The 20031-nt window shown below is 37.3% G+C and overlaps 1 protein-coding gene across 2 annotated transcripts in view; it reads right to left on the reverse strand.

Annotated features, from left to right (window-relative positions):
* ANK2 (ankyrin 2) overlaps positions 1 to 20031 on the reverse strand; it is a 765621-nt gene that overhangs the window by 560014 nt on the left and 185576 nt on the right. Inside the window, exon 2 of one of the 2 annotated variants that reach the window (XM_049885480.1) lies at positions 3930 to 3990. The exons of the other annotated variant lie outside the window; for it this stretch is intronic. Within the exon in view, the coding sequence (XP_049741437.1) occupies positions 3930 to 3950 (21 nt within the window). The 5' untranslated portion in view covers positions 3951 to 3990. The remainder of the gene's footprint in view (positions 1 to 3929; positions 3991 to 20031) is intronic. 2 annotated transcript variants of the gene reach the window in all.

Consider the following 20031-nt stretch of genomic DNA (forward strand, 5'->3'; position numbering starts at 1 on the left):
GACACGATTAGACATATACACACCTACGGTTTTTCTGGTTATGTTCGCTGCAGCATTATTCACAACAGCAAAAAGAGAAACAACCTAACTGCCTATCAACAGATGAATGGGTAAACAAATTGTGGTACATTCATACAATGGAATACTATGGAACTATAAAGAATAATGAGGAGTCCATGGAACATTTTATAACATGGATGAATCTGGAGGATCTTATGCTGAGTGAAATAAGTCAATCACAAAAGGACAAATACTGTATAGTCCCAATTTTATAAAAAGTAAAAAATAGGTATACACACAGAAAGCAACGTTCTTTCATGGTTACCAGGAATCAGAGGGGGAGGGAGAGGGAATCCCTTTCTAGATAGTAAAAAATATATATATATATTTGTTATTTTTGGTGATGGGAAAGGCAATATGCAATATGGGTGAAGCCTGCATGACTTGCCCAGGATAAATCATGACATTAAGAAGTATGCAGAAATAAGGGACTATTTCTATAAGTGGTATAACATACAGTTTTGCAACAATAATAGCAACCAGAAAATATGTGTGTAGGGAGGCACATGTGAGTATACAGGTGTGAAGGTACAGGCATATCTGTGGGCACTATGTGTGCATGTGTGTGTGTGCTACATAAATATTCATATATAATAAACCATATAGGGAGCACAGTTATGGATACTTCCTAGACATTAACCAAACATCTCATGGCATTGGTTTACCATGTTTACAGACTTGGGACCATAGTCTCATTGGACAACTCTGTCAATTAGCATAACATAGTTCATAAAGATACTGTTCTATATCCTAGTTTGGTGAGTAGTGTTTGTAGACTTAAAAGCTTGTGAGTGGTCATCTATGATACAACTATTGGTCGCTACTTAATGGGAAAAAAAGAGAATGAAGGAAACCAAAGACTCAAAGAAGAAACTAGTCCACGTGACTAATAGCCCACCTGAACCACGGCTCACCTAGCCTGAGACCAGAAGAACTAGATGGTGCCTGGCTATCACTACCAACCCTTCTGACCAGAGACATAATAGAAGGTCCTGGATAGAAAGGAAGAAAAATGTAGAATGACACTCAAATTCCTGAAAAAAAATCAGATTTACTGGACTGACAGAGACTAGAGGAACTCTCGAGACTATTGTACTAAGATACCCTTTGAACTTGGATCTGAAGCCACTCCAGATGGTCACCTTTCATTCAAACAATATATTGGCTTATAAAATAAACTTTATCACCCATAAATATTGTGCTGCCTTAGTCAGCTGTGTGAGACCAAATGGTCAACATTTACCATAAAACAAAGATGAGAAGTTAAGGACAGAGAAGCTAGATTAATAGAAACAGAACAAAAAGAAAGGAAATAATGAGAATGTTGACACGTTTTGAAAAAATGTAACAAATGGTGTAGGACAGCTTGCATAAAAATTGTTAAATGGGGACCTAAATTACTACGTAAATTTTCACCTATAACACAACCAAATATTTTTTTTAAAATACTGTCAATGAAAGACACACATCAAAAATAAGGAGCTAAGAAGTCAATACCTTCCTTATATCTTTTCCCGAAGCAGAACATCCCTGAGTCCTGATATTTGAAAAGTAATAATCATAGACATAATATTATAGATACACACAAATGTATATGTTCATGAAAATTAAGGTTAAAGGCCAAACTTAGATGAATGTCCTCAGATTTAGTTTTATTTTAATTCTACAGAAGAACACAATTTTTGTTTAGATTAAATTAATGTTTCTACCACCTAAAACTTGTCATGATCTAAAACGGTTGACGGTAGCTTGCCATCACATTGGAAATTTAAGATCACTTGTAAAATTCTGAGAGTTTGACGGTAGTACAAATTCCCAGTCATCAATACCAGCTTGGTCTATCAACATTTTCCCCAAAGCAAATTTTCTTCTCCCTTTCTCTGTTTCAAACCTTTCCCTTTTCCTCAAATCCTTACTAACTTCTTGGACTACACCTTCTTCATAGAGAAAAGAGAAACCATTGGCTGAGAATTCTCTCAACTTTTCTCATCAATTCTACCTGTGTCTGCACCTGTCCTACTGTCAATGCCTTAGTTACGTTGGGTAGATGTCCTTCCTAGCAGCTATGGATAATGCTTCAGTCTGGACATTCCTTCCTCCCTTCTCATATCCATGCCCTCAACCTCTCCCTTTCTTCTGTGCTTTCCTCAATAACATTAAACATGTTCAAGACTATTTCTTGTATTTCTATTCACAGACAAAATTTTGAAAGAATTACCTTTTTTGCTAACTCCATCTCCTTATCTCTTATCCATTTCATAACTCACTTCAGTCTAGCTTCTGTTCCCACCACTTCATCAAAACTTTCCTTGCCTAGGTCACTAATGACATTTATGTGGAAAAATCCGGTGAACTTACTAAAGTCTTCATATTCCTTGGCATCTCAGCAACAATTGACCACTCCTTGTCAACTCATTTTTCTCTCCTTCGTATTTAAGCATTGGAATTGGTCCCCTGTCCTTTGTCACACTATAATTTCTATAGAAGCAGTCTCATTTATCCCTGTAGTCTCAGTTGCCAACTCTGAGGCAATGATTCCCAAATTCACCCAGATTTTTCCCCTAAGCTCTTAGACTCACCTATTCAATCGCTTACTTAGCATTTACATTTGGAAGTGTAATTGGTACCTCATGTGAAGCAAATTGTATTATATTAATATAACCCTTCCTAAAATACCCAAGCTAATTAGTGCTCCCTCATTATCAACATTAATAAAGCTGTTTCATTAAATATTTAAAAGTATAGCCACAAAGCAGAGAAAATTTATGCCAATTAAATGATCATCATTAGAAAAGTATAAACTTTTTTGTGTAAACTTATTTCTCCAACTTTCTTTCAAACTTCTCTTCCAGTTAAACTTTATTGGTGGCACCTGTCCTGAATTGCCTAAGACTCTTGAGGAAATTTCTAAATAAAATTAGAAATTATTTCCAAATACGTGATTTTATAAGGAAGTTGAATGGATTTCTTTTTTGGTATACTCATATATCTTCTGTTCAGTAGACCAAGTTATTAATCTAATATAGAAGGAAAATATATAATTCGTTGCATCTGAACCATAATTGGTCTTTTGCGTGGATACCAATGTTAAGGGCATCACTCATCTTGTCTAATAGCTCAAAATGCAATTGCTTCACCTGTAACCAGGCATAGTGATTTCTCCAGCATTTCAAAAAGATTTCTTCTAGAAAAGAAAGAGTTTTTTTTCTAGACAAGATTCACAATCTGAGAAAATAAAATAAAAAATAATTATAAGCAAATTTCCACAAGCCATGTATGGAATAGATGCCTAGGACTAAAATAATTTTTCTTTATTCTATTATTTCTTTAAGTGTAATATTTCCTTCTTCCCTCCCTTCCTTTCCGTAAAGTTTCTTTAAATAGAATATATAGAATCCAAAGAATTCTCCACACTGATGCAATTTATTAGGATTATCCATAATCAACTCACCTATTAACAAGCCTAGAGCAGTCAATTTTATGAGTAATTCTGAAGATAATATTTTGATCGCAGAAAATTAACCATCAGTCCTTGGAGAGAACAGGCAAATGACTTTGATATGCAAACCCCAATGTGTTCACTTTGCCTATCTCATCCTAATTTCTTTCCCCCATGTCCCTCTTCCCACCAATGAAAATGCTGAAGTAAAGTTGATCAATTGATCTACCTTTCCATTACCAAATAATACTAATTGCCTAGACTACAGAAAGAAAAATCCTATCAGATACTATTTATTATTAATGCTATAATATGTTTAAATCTATATATACAAAAAATTGTTTCTGGCTAAAATAATGTTTGGTTATATTTTAACCTCTGTGATTTTTCATTGGATTCCTTTTACAGTAATATTAAATACCAAAAGTACCTTTTGCAACATGGCTGTCATTTGAAATATCAGTTCTTCATGTCCCTGTTCAGTTACTTACCTAAAACAAAGAAAGGAAAAAAAAAAAAAAAGTATTAGAAGTTTGAAATGATTTCAATTTATCATTAAAAACAGTGATTACATTTCTACTACAAATAAGTTCGAAGTACTGATATGTTACTTTATAAGAAAGTTGTCACTCTATTATAAACGCAAAAAAGTGAAACTAAAAAAATCAAAATATTTAAAGAGCTCAGAAAAGCAGGCAAAATGGAGGGCGTGAAAAGAGGAAAATAGCATTTACGTATACAAAAGGAACAGATTTATGAAATTATGAAAATATGCAATCTTAAGGAACATTAAAGCAACATTAGTAGATTTGAGATGGTCAAGACAATTATGAATAAGATAAAATTCTTGTGTTCCCACATGACAATTGTTTTTATTGGTTCAACTTTGGTATGGCCAACAACATTTAGCGAATACACTTTGGTTGACACTTCAGTGATATTCTATATAAAAGTTTGTATAATCAGTGTTAAAACTTCTATGGTTACAGCATTATAAAAATAGTAAAAGAATTTTATGAGGAAAAAAAATTGCTCTTAGTCCACTCTCTGAACTCAACAGCGAACCAAAAAAAAAAAAAAAAGAAAACCAGCTGCAGTTGACCCCATAGGACAGAGTAGAACTGCCCCATAGGATTTCCAAGCAGTGGCTGGTGGATTTGAACTGCCGACCTTTTGGTTAGTAGCAGGACAATTAACACTGAGCTACCAGGGGCTCGAGGAACTCAACACCACTTTTGTTTATTCATGTTCTTTCTTCTTTGAATCTATGAATAGGTACTCATAGCTAACATTATCAACACAACATAATGCTTTCCTTTATTTAACTTATTATTATTTATAATTAGTTTTCCATGTTACTGCCTAGTGTTCATTCATGTCATTTTAATGTCTGCAAATCTGTGCACTGAGCTGCTATTCCTAATTTAGTTAACCATTGTATTAATAATCATTTAGGTTGCTGTCAAATTTCTATAAATAATATTTGAAGTATGTGTACATGTATATATATAGATATACACAAACACACATATATATATATCCTTTCTTTGCTATCTTCAGTTTCCCTCACCTGTAGTCCTAATTTTTGCTGATTTATAGCGTGTTCTAACACCTGGTAGTGTACAGGCTCCCTCATTGTCTTCTTTTTCTTTTTTTAAGAATAAACTTTTATAGTCATACCTACATCCTTTCCAACTGAAACTTAGTATCTTTTTGATGAGCTCAGATATTTAAAATCAACCTAGAGTTAATTTTTTTTTAGAGTTAATTACGTTTTCCTCAGTCTATAAATAGTCTTGATTAGAAGTGACATCCTAACAATTGTCTGTCATCTCATATATAAATAAGATGTTCCCCCCTTATTCAAATTTTCCTTTTCACCCCCCCCCAGAAAAAGCTGAGTTTTTTTTGCACAGTCCATGCACACCCTTCAGTAAGCTCATTATTATTTGATATTTTTTTCTTGTGATTGGCAAGGGGATCTTCATTCTGGTTACATTTTCCCTCCCGTGTATGTTAACACTATTAATTTCTCCACTTTTATCTTGAGTTCATTTGCTTTAGAAAGTTCATGTATTCTTTAAAGTCTTTGACATTTCTCTGATCATTTAAGTTTAGAACTATAGGGAAAATATATGAATGCTTCCTGAGTACTGCCATTATACAAGTTAATATAATTAGGCAGGCTGACTACAATATGCAGAACAATCTAGAGATGGAAGTAAGGATAATTAAAATGATTTACTGAGCTACACTTCAAAATCAGGCTTAGATTTTAGTGTGTGCATCCATTTGGAAATGGCACTGCCTCACATATAATATCATGCATTTTATACCTTTGCATTAGGAACTGTGTGTAAAAACCTAAATATTTTTTCTGAACAGATCTTCAGAAAAAAAAATTTCCTACACTGTTATATCCTTTTGATTTAAATGTCATTTTAGGTGTGGAGAAGAGGGCTGGAAGAAGAGGACAGAGGATGTGAACTACACTTTAACAGAAAATGCCTGGATTTGGAAACAAACTGGCCTGGTTCTGCCACTTGCTAACTATAGGCCATGGGCAAACTGCTTAAACTCTGAGCATTAGTTCTCATCATAAAATGAGGCTACGTGAAGGGTTAGAAATAGTAAGTGGGATATGCCTGGCATAAGACAGGCAATCAAGAATTAGTAGGTATGTCAGAGCCAATGTACAATAGCCATCAGAACAGAACCCCATAGAAAGTCTGGGATTACCTGTAATTGGTACATTTGTGAGTATGATGGTACTGTGTCAAGTACTTTACATAGTGTTTGTTCAAACACTAGTCTAGATGTTTGCTGTGTAGGTGTTTAGATGTTATTAACATTTACAATCAGTTGACTTAAGTAAAGACATTATGCTCAATAATGTGGGTAGGCTTATCCATCAGCTGAAGATCTTGTAGAGTAAAAATTGAAGTTGCCCAAAAGGAAGGAATTCTGCCTCAAGACTGCAACATAGAAATCCTGCCTGGTGGCCTGCCCTATTGATTTCAGACTTGCCAGACCATACAACTAAGTGAACCAATACCTTAAAATAAACCAGTCAACAATCTCTCTCTCTCCTATTGGTTCTGTTTCTCTGGAGAATACTGACTGATGCAGATTTGGTGCCAAGGCTGGTTGTATAGGAACAGAATTCTAAGGATGAGTTTTCCGAATGTGGCTGAGTGATAGAGGCAGGAGACAGACTGGAGAAGAAGAGGTAAAGTGATAGAGATATACACTAAAGTATTTAAAAGTAAAATTATGTGATGTCTGTTTTACTTTAAAATTAGTCCAGAAAAACAAACAAAAAAAAAGTGTATTTATCTGTGTTTGGAAGTTGTGGTAGAAGGGGAAAAAGAAGAAAGAATAAGTAGGTACAAAACTTTTATCAAAAATACAATAAAATATTATTACAAAAGAATTAGTAGGTACTATCATTTTTTTTATTTTTTTATCATTTGCCAAGGAGCCGTGGTGGCACAGTGGTTAAGAGCTATGGCTGCTAACCAAAAGGTTAGCAGTTCAAATCCACCAGCCATTCCTTGGAAACCCCATGGGGAAGTTCTACTGTGTCCTACACAGTTGATATGAGTTGGAATTGACTCAACAGCAATGGGTTTTTTGGTTTTTATCATTTGTCCAAAATATATTATGTCTAGACTCTATTATAGGCATTTTACATGCATTTACTCATTTAATCTCACAATAGCCATATGAGCTATTATTCATATCTAATCTGTGAAGAACAGGTTTAGAGTCTATGTTGACCAAGTTCACAAAATAATGCTGAGCCAGGATTCCAGCCACTGTTTCTCTGATGAGTCAATGTTCTCTCCACTATGACACCTTATCTTCTTTTTTTTTTTTTAATTACTGTGTTTTAGATGAAGGTTTACAAAACAAACTAGCTTCTCATTAAACAATTAATACTCATATTGTTATATGACATTGGTTACCAACCCCACAACATGTCAACACTCTCCCCTTCTCAACCTTGGGTTCCCTATTACCACCATTCTTGTCCCCTCCTGCCTTCTAGTCCTTGCGCCTGGGCTGGTGTGCCTCTTTAGTCTCATTTTGTTTCACGTGCCTGTCTAATCTTTGGCTGAAGGGTGAACCTCAGGAATGTCGGCATTACTGAGCTAAAAGGGTGTCCGGGGGCCATGCTTTCAAGGTTTCTCCAGTCTCTGTCAGACCAGTAAGTCTGGTCTTCTTTTGTGAGTTAGAATTGTGTTCTACATTTTTCTCCAGCTCTTTCTGGGACCCTCTATTGTGATCCCTGTCAGAGCAGTCACTGGTGGTAGCTGGGCACCAACTAGTTGTGCTAGACTCAGTTTGGTGAAGGCTGTGGTAGTTGTGGTCCTTTAGTCCTTTGAACTAATCTTCCCTTGTGTCTTTGGTTTTCTTCATCCTCCCTTGCTCCCAATGGGGTCAGACCAGTGGAATATCTTAGATGGCCCCTCACAAGCTTTTAAGACCCCAGACACTACTCACCAAAATAGAATGTAGAACATTTTCTTTATAAATTATGTTATGCCAATTGAGGTAGATATTCCCTGAGACCATGGTCCTCACAGCCCTCAACCCAGTAATTCAGTCCCTCAGGGAGTTTAAATGTGTCTATGGAGCTTGCTTTAGACAAGTTGTGCTGGCTTCCCCAGTATTGTGTCCCGTCTTGTCCCTCACCAAAATTACCACTTATCTATTCTGTATTTAATGACACCCTATCTTTTAATGGCTCACTCTATTTTCATTCTGTTTCCCTACTGAGATATGGCTTTTCCTAATACATTAAGGAGATTTCTTTTTATCTTGAAATTGGAAAAAATCTTGACAAATTTATTTTCAAACCCAGTAAATAATGTCTATTATCTTAAAACTCTCATTAAAAACCACTGATGCATCCATACATACTGTAGCATGTATCAAGACATCATTCCTTCTACGGGCTGAATAGTATTACATTACATGTATGTACCACATTTTGTTTATCCATTCATCTGTTGTTGGGCTAATAACGTGTTTAATACTTCTGTTCTACCCCCTAGTTTGTGGAGTAGGGCCTGGGGTCTTAAAGCTTGCAAGCAGCCATCCAAGGCATGACAACTGGTCTCTACTCACCTGGAGCAAAAGAAGAAGAAGGAGACTCAGAAATGGAAAGAGGATATGAAATGTGTGGCTAATTGCCTCCACGAATAACTGCCTCCCTTGCCATGAGACCAGAAGAACTGGATGACACCTAGCTACGATCACTGAACATTTTGATCAAAGATTCTGTAGAAGAATTCTGATAAAAAAGGGGAAAATGCAGAATGAAATTTCAAATTCTCATGGACTCCAGACTTTCTGGAGCCATGGGGGCCAGATGAGCCCCTGAAACTATTGCCCTGAGATAATCTTTAAAGCTTAAACCAAAAATATACCCTGAAGACTCCTTAAAACCAAATAATAGTTTAACTAGTCAAAAATGTCTTCCTTGAGCGTTATGCTCTTTTAAGAACTATATGGGACCAAACTGACAACAGCAACTCAAAAGTTTAGATAGGAAACTTAGGGGCAGTCAGTTTATGTTTTAGGGGAGGAACAACTCAGAAAAGGAGGATGAGAATGGTTGCACAACCCAAAAAATGTAATCAATGTCACTGAACAGTACATGTAGAAATAGTTGAATTGGTGTCTGTTTTGCTGTGTACATTCTCAACAACAAAACAAATTTAAAAAATAATAAATTTTAAAAAATTTTATTATCTGACCCAAAATATCTTCTCCAATGTTAATAACCATTACTCCCCTTCACTCACTCTACCTATAACCAAACTGACCTCCTTGCTCTTACCCTTTAGGCACATGCCCACACCTGACCTCATGTCCCTGTCTCCATGCTTTCTTTCAACGTAAATCATTTTTTTTTAATTTTAATTCAAAAGAAATAACTGCATGTGCTAGTTATTTCCAGGCCCCCTTTCCAACTCTGCCTTGCTTTTGTCCTATGAGGCTGACTTCTACAAACCGCATCACACAAGCTCTCTGGCCTACTGGATTCCATTTCAGTTTGCCCAATGGGTGGATCAGTAGGACATCTGAAAGTGGAAGAGCAGAGAGATTAAGATATTTATTTTTCCTGCTGTCTCCTGCTTTGACATACATCCCTCTAGCACTATAGCTTCCAGTGGGTGGCCCCTCTTCTATACTCCAGTAACACAGTTTCCTCTGCCTTAGCCCTTCAGGTCTTGCCTAAGCATGATGATGGCTAGCCTCATAGTGCCTTACTACCCCATGTTGGTTTCTTTAACCTGACTTACTACTTGTAAATTGTTCCTTCACTAAAGTCTCTTTAAGAACCCCAGAAGACCATTCTATATATTCTTCCTCATTAAAAAAAGAAAGCAATTGTTAAATAGGAATCTAATGTACTGTGTAAACTTTCACTGGAAACACAATAAAATACTATATATATAAAAAAAGTATTTTGGAATAATTAAGTTTAACATGGAATACATTCCTTCCAAAATTGCTTTATATACATAAATATAATTATTGTCTTAAAATTCGTATACTATTGTTTTGAAACTTGGGGTTTTTATCTTCATATATCTTGCCATATGCCTGTATGTACAAACTTATCTCATCCTTTTTTACTATTTCCTTAGCATTCCAGAGAATATGCACATACCATAGTCTAATAAATCAAAGACATCTTTTTCATTCATTACACAGTATTCAAAATTAGTTTGATTTTTTTTTTTTAGTTTTAATTTCTATCTTGAAAGGTTTTATTTAAAATCCTTGCATGAAAGAAACTTGAGGGATGAGGTTGCTTACTTTCAGAGTCTATCTAAATCCATACAAAAGTCTTGGCTGAAATTGTTGAGTGCGAAATTGCATAGGCACTCCCCATCTCACAGTCAAATGCCATAAAAAAAAAAAGAGAGAGAGAGATGTCTGGGGCCTATCATTTCTTTTTTTCACTGTTGTTATTGTTAGGTGCCATCAAGTCCTTTCTGACTCATAGCAACCCTACATACAACAGAACATAACACTGCCCAGTCCTGTGCCATCCTCACAATCGCTGCCATGTTTCAGCCCATTGTGGCAGCCACTGCGTCAATCCATCTTGTTGAGAGTGTTCCTCTTTTTTGCCGACCCTCTACTTAACCAAGCATGGTATCCTTCTCCAGGGACTGATCCCTCCTGATAACATGTCCAAAGTACATGAGACAAAATTTATTAAACATCTATAATATGCCAGAAGCTATACTAGCCTTGGAAACCCTGGTGGTGTAGTGGTTAAGTGCCGCGGCTGCTAACCAAAGGGTCAGCAGTTCGAATCCTCCAGGCCCTCCTTGGAAACTCTATGGGGCAGTTCTACTCAGTCCTATAGGGTCACTATGAATCAAAATCGACTCAACGGCACTGGGTATGGGTTATACTAGCCTTCTCACATAAAGATCTATTTTATCCTTCATGAATGTTATAAAATAGGAATTACTAAGTCCCTTTTACAGGTGAAGGAGCCCTGGTGATGCAGTGGTTAAGCATTTGACTGCTAGCAGAAAGGTCGGTTGTTTGAACTCACCAGCTACTCCTCAGGAGAAACACGTGGTAGTCTGCTTCTGTAAAGATTTACAGCCTTAGAAATTCTATGGGGCGGTTCTACTTTGTCTTATAGAGTTGCTATGAGTTGGAATCGACTCAATGGCAATGGGTTTGGTTTGGTTTTTTATTTTTACAGATGAGAAAATTAATCATCACAAGAGGTAAGTAACTTGCCCAGGATTTGTAAATGCCAGAGCCAGAATTCAAATTTTATCTATTCGTCTCCAAAACCTTCTTTTTCACTCTATTTTGCTGCCTCTTTTCAAAAGACTTGATTTATTTACATTTTACTTGATATCAGAAGACTGGACAACTTTTCCAGGCCAAAACTTGTTATATCAGATTTTACTAACTGATAATCGTATTGCATCCCAATATATCATACTTTCTTGAGATGTAATTTAGCCTGGGGTATTATTAAGCTGTTATAATATTATATTAGAGGCGAGGATGGCGAGACTATGTCTCACATACTTCGAACATGTTGTCAGGAGGGATCAATCCCTGGAGAAGGACATCATGCTTGGTAAAGTAGAGGGTCAGCAAAAAAGAGGAAGACCCTCAATAAAATGAATTGACACAGTGGCTGCAACTGTGGGCTCAAGCATAACAACAATTGTGAGGATGGCACAGGATCAGGCGGTGTTTTGTTCTGTTGTGCATAGGGTTGCTATGAGTTGGAACTGACTCGATGGCCACAACAACAAAATACTATAATCAATTTCCACTTTTTTCTCTTACTCTTCAAGACATATTAGAACTCTAAAAATCATGAACTGACAATCAAACCCATGAATGGTTATGAAGACATGAACCACTCAAATACTAAAGAGTTAGAGACACTTCAACTGCACAGAGTCCCTCCATCCAGTGGTCCTGAACCAAGTGCCACAGAATTACTGAGGGTGTTTTTTAAAAGTTTGAAGTCTTGAGCCCTACCCTAGTATAATTTTTTCAACTTTGCACTTTCTACAACCTCTCTAAGGTAATCCTTCCGCAACTGCCTTCTTAAACCTTAAGAAAATAGGACAAGTATCGTTGCTGTATTTCTGTTATCACTGGGCCAGCAGCATCACCATCATCAGGGAACTTAGAGATGCAAATTCCTGGGCCCCATTCCAGACCCTCTGTATCAGAATTCTGGGGTGGGGCCCAATAACGTGTGTTTTAACATGCCTTCCAAGAGATTCTGATGGAGGCGAGAGTTCAAGATTCATTGTCCTCTGAGAATCAATTCCCTGGAAACCTTGTCCTATTCTCTCTCTGATGGTCTGTCTAGAGCCATTATGGAGCCAAGGCATTGCCACTCTTTAGTTTCACAGGAGACTTTTTGAACATTTTAATAACAGGCCTCTAGCACACAGATGTTCACTGTCCACCATTTCTCATTCCCTGCTAAAGGCTGGTGGTTCAAAACCATCCATGGCACCATGGAAGAGAGGCCTGGTGATCTGCTTCTATAAAGATAACAGCCAAGAAAACCTTATGGCACAGTTCTACTCTGTAATACATGAGGTCACCCATGAGTTGGAATTGACAAGTGAGTAGTGGGATTTTTTTGTTTTGTTTTTCTTTTTGGTTTTTGTCCTTATCTAATTTTTTAAATGTAGGTAAAAAGATTATAATTTCAGTAGATGTAGGGTCCACATTCATGTAACCTTACTAAAAAAAAAATTACTAGTAGCTACAAAAATTATTAACAACTATTCAAACACTTAAATCGCAACCATGGTTTCAAATTCCTTAGAATTGTGTATGTAAGCATGGAGATCAGATGATTAAGAAAATAGTTTTATGGGAAAATTCTTTTCATGGTCCACTTTGTATACAGTGAACCTTCTCCATGACTTAGAATGAATTTAGAAAGTATATTTCAGCACTCTTAAGATGTTTCCATGGAAAAGACCAATCAGACAAATTCAAGGAATAGGAACATAGACTCCAGGTGTCAAAAGAATAAAACAGTTCACAAAAACCTTGCCCAATTAAAGTCCAAAGCAAAGAGACAATAACATCATAGAGCATTGAATGTAGATCAACTTGTTTTCCAGCTCCTACATTAGTGAACACACTAACAGGGACCTGATTCAACATCTCACACAACAAGGCTTAACAGAATAGGAAAATCAACGTTGTACACTGCATGCTGAGCAAAGTGTTCCATCTGGCATTTAAAAATGGTTGCACTCAGCTACTTTTAATTTTAGTCCTAATTTCAAGAGACTGCCTAAGACACACAGCTACTGCACGAGGCCCTTGCTTCCAGCTCCCGTCGGGCTGTTCTGTGGAGCCTTTGAGTACACCGAGCTCCATGGACAGAACATGCATTATTTCCTTTTAAAACTGAAAACCAGTTCCTGGGTCCTTGCATGCATGTTTGTATTCTTCTCCAAGAGAATCAAGAGCAATTTAAGCGCTCTTCTCTTCACTGTGAGTCTATAACTCTGCTCTTTAATGATGCAGTGTCTTGTGTAACTCTGCTCTTTAATGATGCAGTGTCTTGTGCTTAGCTCTGTTTAAACTGCACTTTATTGGCCTCCTTCAGATCCACAATTCAATTGATTCTTCTGGCCTCTGACTGTGAATTATTTTCCTTGGTGAAATATATCACACCTCTTTATTTTCCTTTTTTCAAAGCAGAATATTTCCCTTTGAGATTGGCAAAGAAGCAACACTGGAAACCATTTGCAAAAAATAAAATATTTACTAGACAGACACTTCCAGCATCAGTTTCTCAACACCTTTTTTCTCCTTAAACTTCAAAGAAAACCCACTATGAAGGATGAACCTTCACTAGTTTCAACCACGTAATTTTTCCTCCTAATATCAACAAATATTTATTATTGTTGTTAAAAAAAAAAAATGTTAGCCGCCATCAAATTAGTCCCTGACTCATGGCAACCCCATCCACAATGACCAGACTGTTGTGATCCATAGTGTTTTTAGTGGCTGATCTTTTAGAAGTAGATCACCAGGCCTTTCTTCCTAGTCTTAGTCTGAAAGCTTCACTGAAACCTGTTCAGCATCATAGCAACATGCAAGCCTCCACTGACAGATGGGGGGTGGCTGTGCGTGAAGTGCACTGGCCAGGAATTGAACACAGGTATCCCTCAGGGTTTGGTTTTTTTTTGGTTTCTCCCTCAGGGAAGGCAAGAATTCTACCACTGAATCGCCATTGCCTCAAAAAAGACATTGTTGTAGAGTTGATTCCAACTCACAGAGACCCTATAGGACAGAATAGAACTGCTCCATACGGTTTCCAAAGAGCACTTGGTGGATTTGAACTGCCAACCTTTTGGTTAGCAGCTGAACTCTTAACCACTATGCCACCAGGGTTCCCAAAACCAAACCGGTTGCTGTCAAGTCGATTCTGATTTATAGCAAGCCTATAGGACAGAGTAGAACTGTCCCATAGAGTTTCCAAAGAATGGCTAGTAGATTCGCCTAGTGGATTTGAATGGCTGACCTTTTCATTAGCAGCCACAGCTGTTAACAACTAAGCCACCAGGGTTTCCCAGCTTTGCCTTACATAGTAGTAATAGGCACAATTGCCTTCCCTGCTAGTCTAGCCCTTTTCCAGACATCTTGTTTCCATTCATATATTACAGTTTTTAGGTCACAACTGACCACTAAAAACCCTATCTGAAAAACTGGTTGAATATTTAGATATAGGAACCCTATAGGCTAAAATTGGTAGCTCCAAAACCCTAAAAGAAAGGATTCCCTGCAAAAAGGTTAAGTAGCATTAACAGCATTGTTTAAGAACCCTACAATCTAATGAGAGACGACACAAACAAAAAAAATAAATAACATATATAATTAAATTATAATAAAAGCCTATCACTTGCAGAGTGTGTCCAAGTACCAAAAATTGTATTAACTACTTCACATACATTATCTAAATTATTCTTCAGAATAACCCCATGCAAACCATTCTATTATCTACATTCTATAGACAAGGAAAGTGAGGCTCACAGAACTAAAAAGACTTGCCCAAGACCATACTGAAAATCAAAATCAGGTCTTTCTGATTTATAAAGGCTAGGTCTTAGCATGGTTGCATAGTGGTTAAGTGCTATGGCTGCTAACCAGAAGGTCAGCAGTTTGAAGCCACCAGGTGCTCTGGGGAACTCTATGGGGCAGTTCTGCTCTGTCCTACAGGGTCGCTATGAGTCAGAATCGACTCGATGGCAACAGGTTTGTTTTTAGGTCTTAGCCTAGGCTTTATTCTACTTGGATCCACAATCAACACCCATGGAAGCAGCAGTCAAGAAATCAAAAGACGCACTGCATTGGACAAATCAGCTGCAAAAGATATCTTCAAAGTGTTAAGAAGCAAGATGTCACCTTGAAGACTAAGGTGCACCTGACCCAAGCTATGGTATTTTCAATCGCCTCATACACATGTGAAAGTCAGGCAATGAATAAAGAAGACTGAAGAAGAATTGACTCCTTTGAATTGTGGTGCTGGCGAGAACAGTGACTATACCATGGACTGCCTGAAGAATAAACAAATCTGCCTTGGAAGAAGAACAACCAGAATGCTTCTTAGAAGCAAGGATGGCTAGACTATGTCTAACATAGTCTGGGCATGGTATCAGAAGGGATCAGTCCCTGGAGAAGCACATCATGCTTGGTAAAGTAGAGGGTCAGCAAAAAAGAGGAAGACCCTCAACAAGATGGATTGACATAGTGGCTGCAACAATGGGCTCAAGCATAATGATTGTGAAGATCTCACAGGACTGGGCAGTGTTTTGTTCTGTGGTACACAGGGTTGCTATAGGTCATAATCGATTCAACACCACCTAACAACAACAGGTCTTTGCCATGGTTGATTTCATAAATCAAGGCTAAACGGCAAATTGGTGGATCAGGCATCAAATGGCTTGCGGTGGGTAATCTTTACTGAAGTGATACAACTTTACAGAAGTGATAGAACTAAGCTTTGAGGTAGTTAAGAGCAGAGAATAGAAAAGGCAGTTGGAGGGAAGGAAAGAGAGATACCTGAAGGAGAATGTGAGATGGGTTAATACTGACTTAAGCAAAGATACAGGGCTGGACTCTCAACGCAATTTCATGAGACAGTGAATAGAACGGCCTGGTCAGGGTAGAGTTAACATAACAGAAAGATAAAATTGAAACAGTAGGTTGGGGGCATATTTTGTAGGTATTAAATGTCAACCATGCAGGCTGGCCTTTATCCGTGGAAGATGACAGTCATTCTTCAGGTCTTTAAATAAGAGAATGACATGAGCAAAATGGAGTTTTAATGAATTCATGGACAAATGCATGAATTCAATGGATTCATCTAGTAAGTGGTTAAGTTGCCCTGGGTGTGACAGGTGGGGGTGGGATAGCAACAATGGAAATAATATTTTAATGCAGACCTGGCAGTTGAAAAACACCCCAAGGCTTAAGAATTAAATCCTAGCTCCTAAATGCCAAACCTGAATCAATTAAATATGGGCCTATCAGTTACCTTCTCTTTTGTCCCTGAAGGACAAGGCTAGGTAGGACTAACATTCCTAGAGGCATCAGCCACTAGACTGTAAGCTCCATCATTTAGGGAATGTTGGTTTTCAACTATCGTGCCTAGAAGAGCTCTTGTGCCTAGAACATTGCCTATCAAAGAGTGGGCACTCAATAAATAGTTACTTAATGAGTAAATGTGCCAAAACGCTCAATCATGTAAATGGCTAATTTCAAGCCTAATGTTGTTACATATTTAGGTAGAATAGAGAAAAAGAGAAATGGAAATATTTTCTTTGTGCAGTCCATCACTTATTCATCTTTGACATAAATCACACTCCCTTATGTGCGGAAATTAAACAATGCCTCATCATAACCTAACCAAACTCAATGTATGAGCCTTGTTTGGATCCTGATTTGAACAAAGGAACTGCCAAAAAGGCAGGTCTGAAACAATCAGGGAAATGTGGATATTAGATGTTTGGTATTAAGTTATACCAAAAAGGCATTGTAATGGCATAGTGGGTATGTTAATAAAAATCAAAAAGGCCTCACTAGTTGGAGGCATACGGAAATATTTACAGATAAAATGACATGATGCCTGGTGTTCACTGTAAAATACTCAAACAAAATCCAACAAAAAGATATGGGGTAAGGAAGAGATGAAACAAAATCAGCAAAACACTGAAAAATTAAAAAGTTGATAGATACACAGAGATTCATTACACTCTTTCCCTTGTTGTTACTGACGTTGGGTGCCGTTGAGTGGATTTTCAACTTATGGTGACCCCATGTGACCCAGTAGATCTGCCCCATAGTATTTTCTTGGCTATAATCTTCGCAGGAGCATACCGCCAGATCTTTCTCCCAAAGAACAGCTGGGTGGGTTCAAACTGTCAAACTTTCAGTTAGCAGTCGAGTTCTTAACCACTATTCCCCTTACTTTGGTCAATGTTTGAAAATTTTCATAAGTGATTTTTATGAGTCTCATGAAATTTAGGCAGCGAAACAAAAACAAACAATGCATGGATATGTTTGCAAGATACCCCCAAATACGATTATACTCATACATCATATGGTTATTAAATCTACAACGTGTCATGGGTTATACAAAGGTGATGAGAAACTGTCTCTGCTCTTGGAGATCTCATAATTATGTAGGGGAGGCAGGACAGAAACTTGATACTGGCAATCCAGAGTCATTGTGATGTAGAGATACGTGCACAAGTTACAGTGGAGGCATAGGGGACGTGATTAAACTGAATATTTAAAAAGCTCACTCTGGCAGTAAAATGGTTAATGGACTGAAGAAAAGTAGAGAAAATGAGGGCCAGAGCTGAGGCAGTTGCACTAAAAACTAAAGAAGAAAAGGTGGATACAAGAAATGTTAAAGAAATAATATAATTATCATACTACTTCTAATTTACTTGTAGTAATAAAATAGCTGCCAAGTTTATACGCAATTCTGCAAAGAAAATCATGTTTTTGATCCTGTCAACTATGCTCTGTTAAAAGCCTGTTGCCGTCGAGTAGACTGACTCATAACAACCCCATAGGACAGAAAAGAACTGCCCATTAGATTTCCAAGGCTATAATCTTTATAGGAACAGACTGCCACATCTCTCTCCCATGGAGGGGCTGGTGGGTTCAAACTGCTAACATTTCAGTTAGCAGCTGAGCACTTTAACCACTACACCACCAGGGCTCCTTTCATCTATGCTAAAGGCTAAGAAAATAGTGTTTTCATATGGAATGGAGGGAGGAAAATGTATACGTATACACACCTTAGTAGTAATGTAAGTATTAACTATACTTACATAATAAGAATAAAAACAAAATATTTTTGAAGAAATATGTAAATAAATAATTTTAAAATTATTTTGATTGTCACTAAGCAAATGTATAAATATATACACATCAATTTATGCAATGAGTTTAATTTAAAGGAAACTCTGGCTGAACTCAAATTTTATGTGGTATTTGGAATCCAAACACTACGGAGTGTGTCTAATTTCTAAATCACATCTGTAGTCTGTTAAGGGAGTGACTTTCCCCAGCTCTCACTAATAGTAAAACATGTGGCAGAAGAGTCAAGTAACTACACACCTGATTTATTCTTTGTATTGTTTCTTTCGGAAACCCTGGTGGCATAGTGGTTAAGTGTTATGGCTGCTAACCAAGAGGTCAGCAATTTGATTCCACCAGGTGCTCCTTGGAAACTCTATGGGGCAGTTCTACTCTGTTCTATAGGGTTGCTATGAGTGACAGTGGGTTTTTTATTGTTTCTTTCACTCAATTCTCAATTTTAATAAAAATAATAAGCCTGTGCCCAAGAGAAAGGCTTCACAATCCTATAAACCTAGCTAGAGTCAGATTATAAACAAGCAGGTAAGAGTTAAATACCTTTTCCTTCCCTAAGCAAGGTGTTTAGAAATACTGGGAATTTCCCTGGATGGTCACTTCTTTAAATATCTCTCAGACAAGAAGTGAAATATCTGAGCTGACAGTCATGGATTAAGATCTAAACCAAAAAAAAACCAAACTTGGTACCGTTGAATTGATTCTGGCTCATAGCGACCCTACATGACAGAGTAGAACTGCCCCATAAGATTTCCAAGGAGTGGCTGGTGAATTTGAACTGCCGACTTTCTGTTTAGCAGCTGAGCTCTTAACCACTGCAGCACCAGGACTCCAGATTAAGATTTGTAGGGCAGCAATTTCTTTGTGGAACTGACACTTCCCAGATAAAAAGATCATCTCTGTTTTCATCCCTTTAATCTCCTGGTGGGATAACTACACACACACATACACACGCACAATATATCTCCCTTGGAGAGCAGTCTGCGTAGTCGTGAGCTTAGAGATTTAAGTCTATGTCCTTTAGACAGAAGAAGAAAAATAAATAGATTATTTCAAGCCTTTTCTGAAGCCCATTTCCTCATATTAATTTCCAAACTAACTTCCAAATCTGGAGTCTAGAATTTTCATTTGAAAGAATACTCACTGCTGGTGCTGGTTTACAAATGGCTGGTTTCAGAGCAGAAATCTGACAAACACTACTTCACCAAGGTTAATATCAACAGGGATAAGTCATGTTTATTGTATTACCTTGGAGAGGATGTGATGAAAATGGTACTTTATCACTGGGATCTTCCTCCTAAAACACATAACCCTAGTCTAATCATGACAAAAACATGAGACAGCTTCCAGGAGAGGGCCATCCGGCAATATACCTGATCAGTACTCCTTAAAACTGTCAAAGTCATCAGAAACAAGTAAAGTGTGAGAAACTCTCACAGTCAGGAGCTAAAGAAGACGTGACAACAAAATGTAAGCTGGCATCCTAGAGAGGATCTTGGGACAGAAAAGAACACTAGGTAAAAACTAAAGAAATCTGAATAAACTGTGGATATTAAAAAAAAAATCTATCAATATCAATTCATTAATTGTAACAA

Source organism: Elephas maximus, chromosome 5 (genome assembly GCF_024166365.1).
Source record: "Elephas maximus indicus isolate mEleMax1 chromosome 5, mEleMax1 primary haplotype, whole genome shotgun sequence".
Taxonomy (NCBI): domain Eukaryota; kingdom Metazoa; phylum Chordata; class Mammalia; order Proboscidea; family Elephantidae; genus Elephas; species Elephas maximus.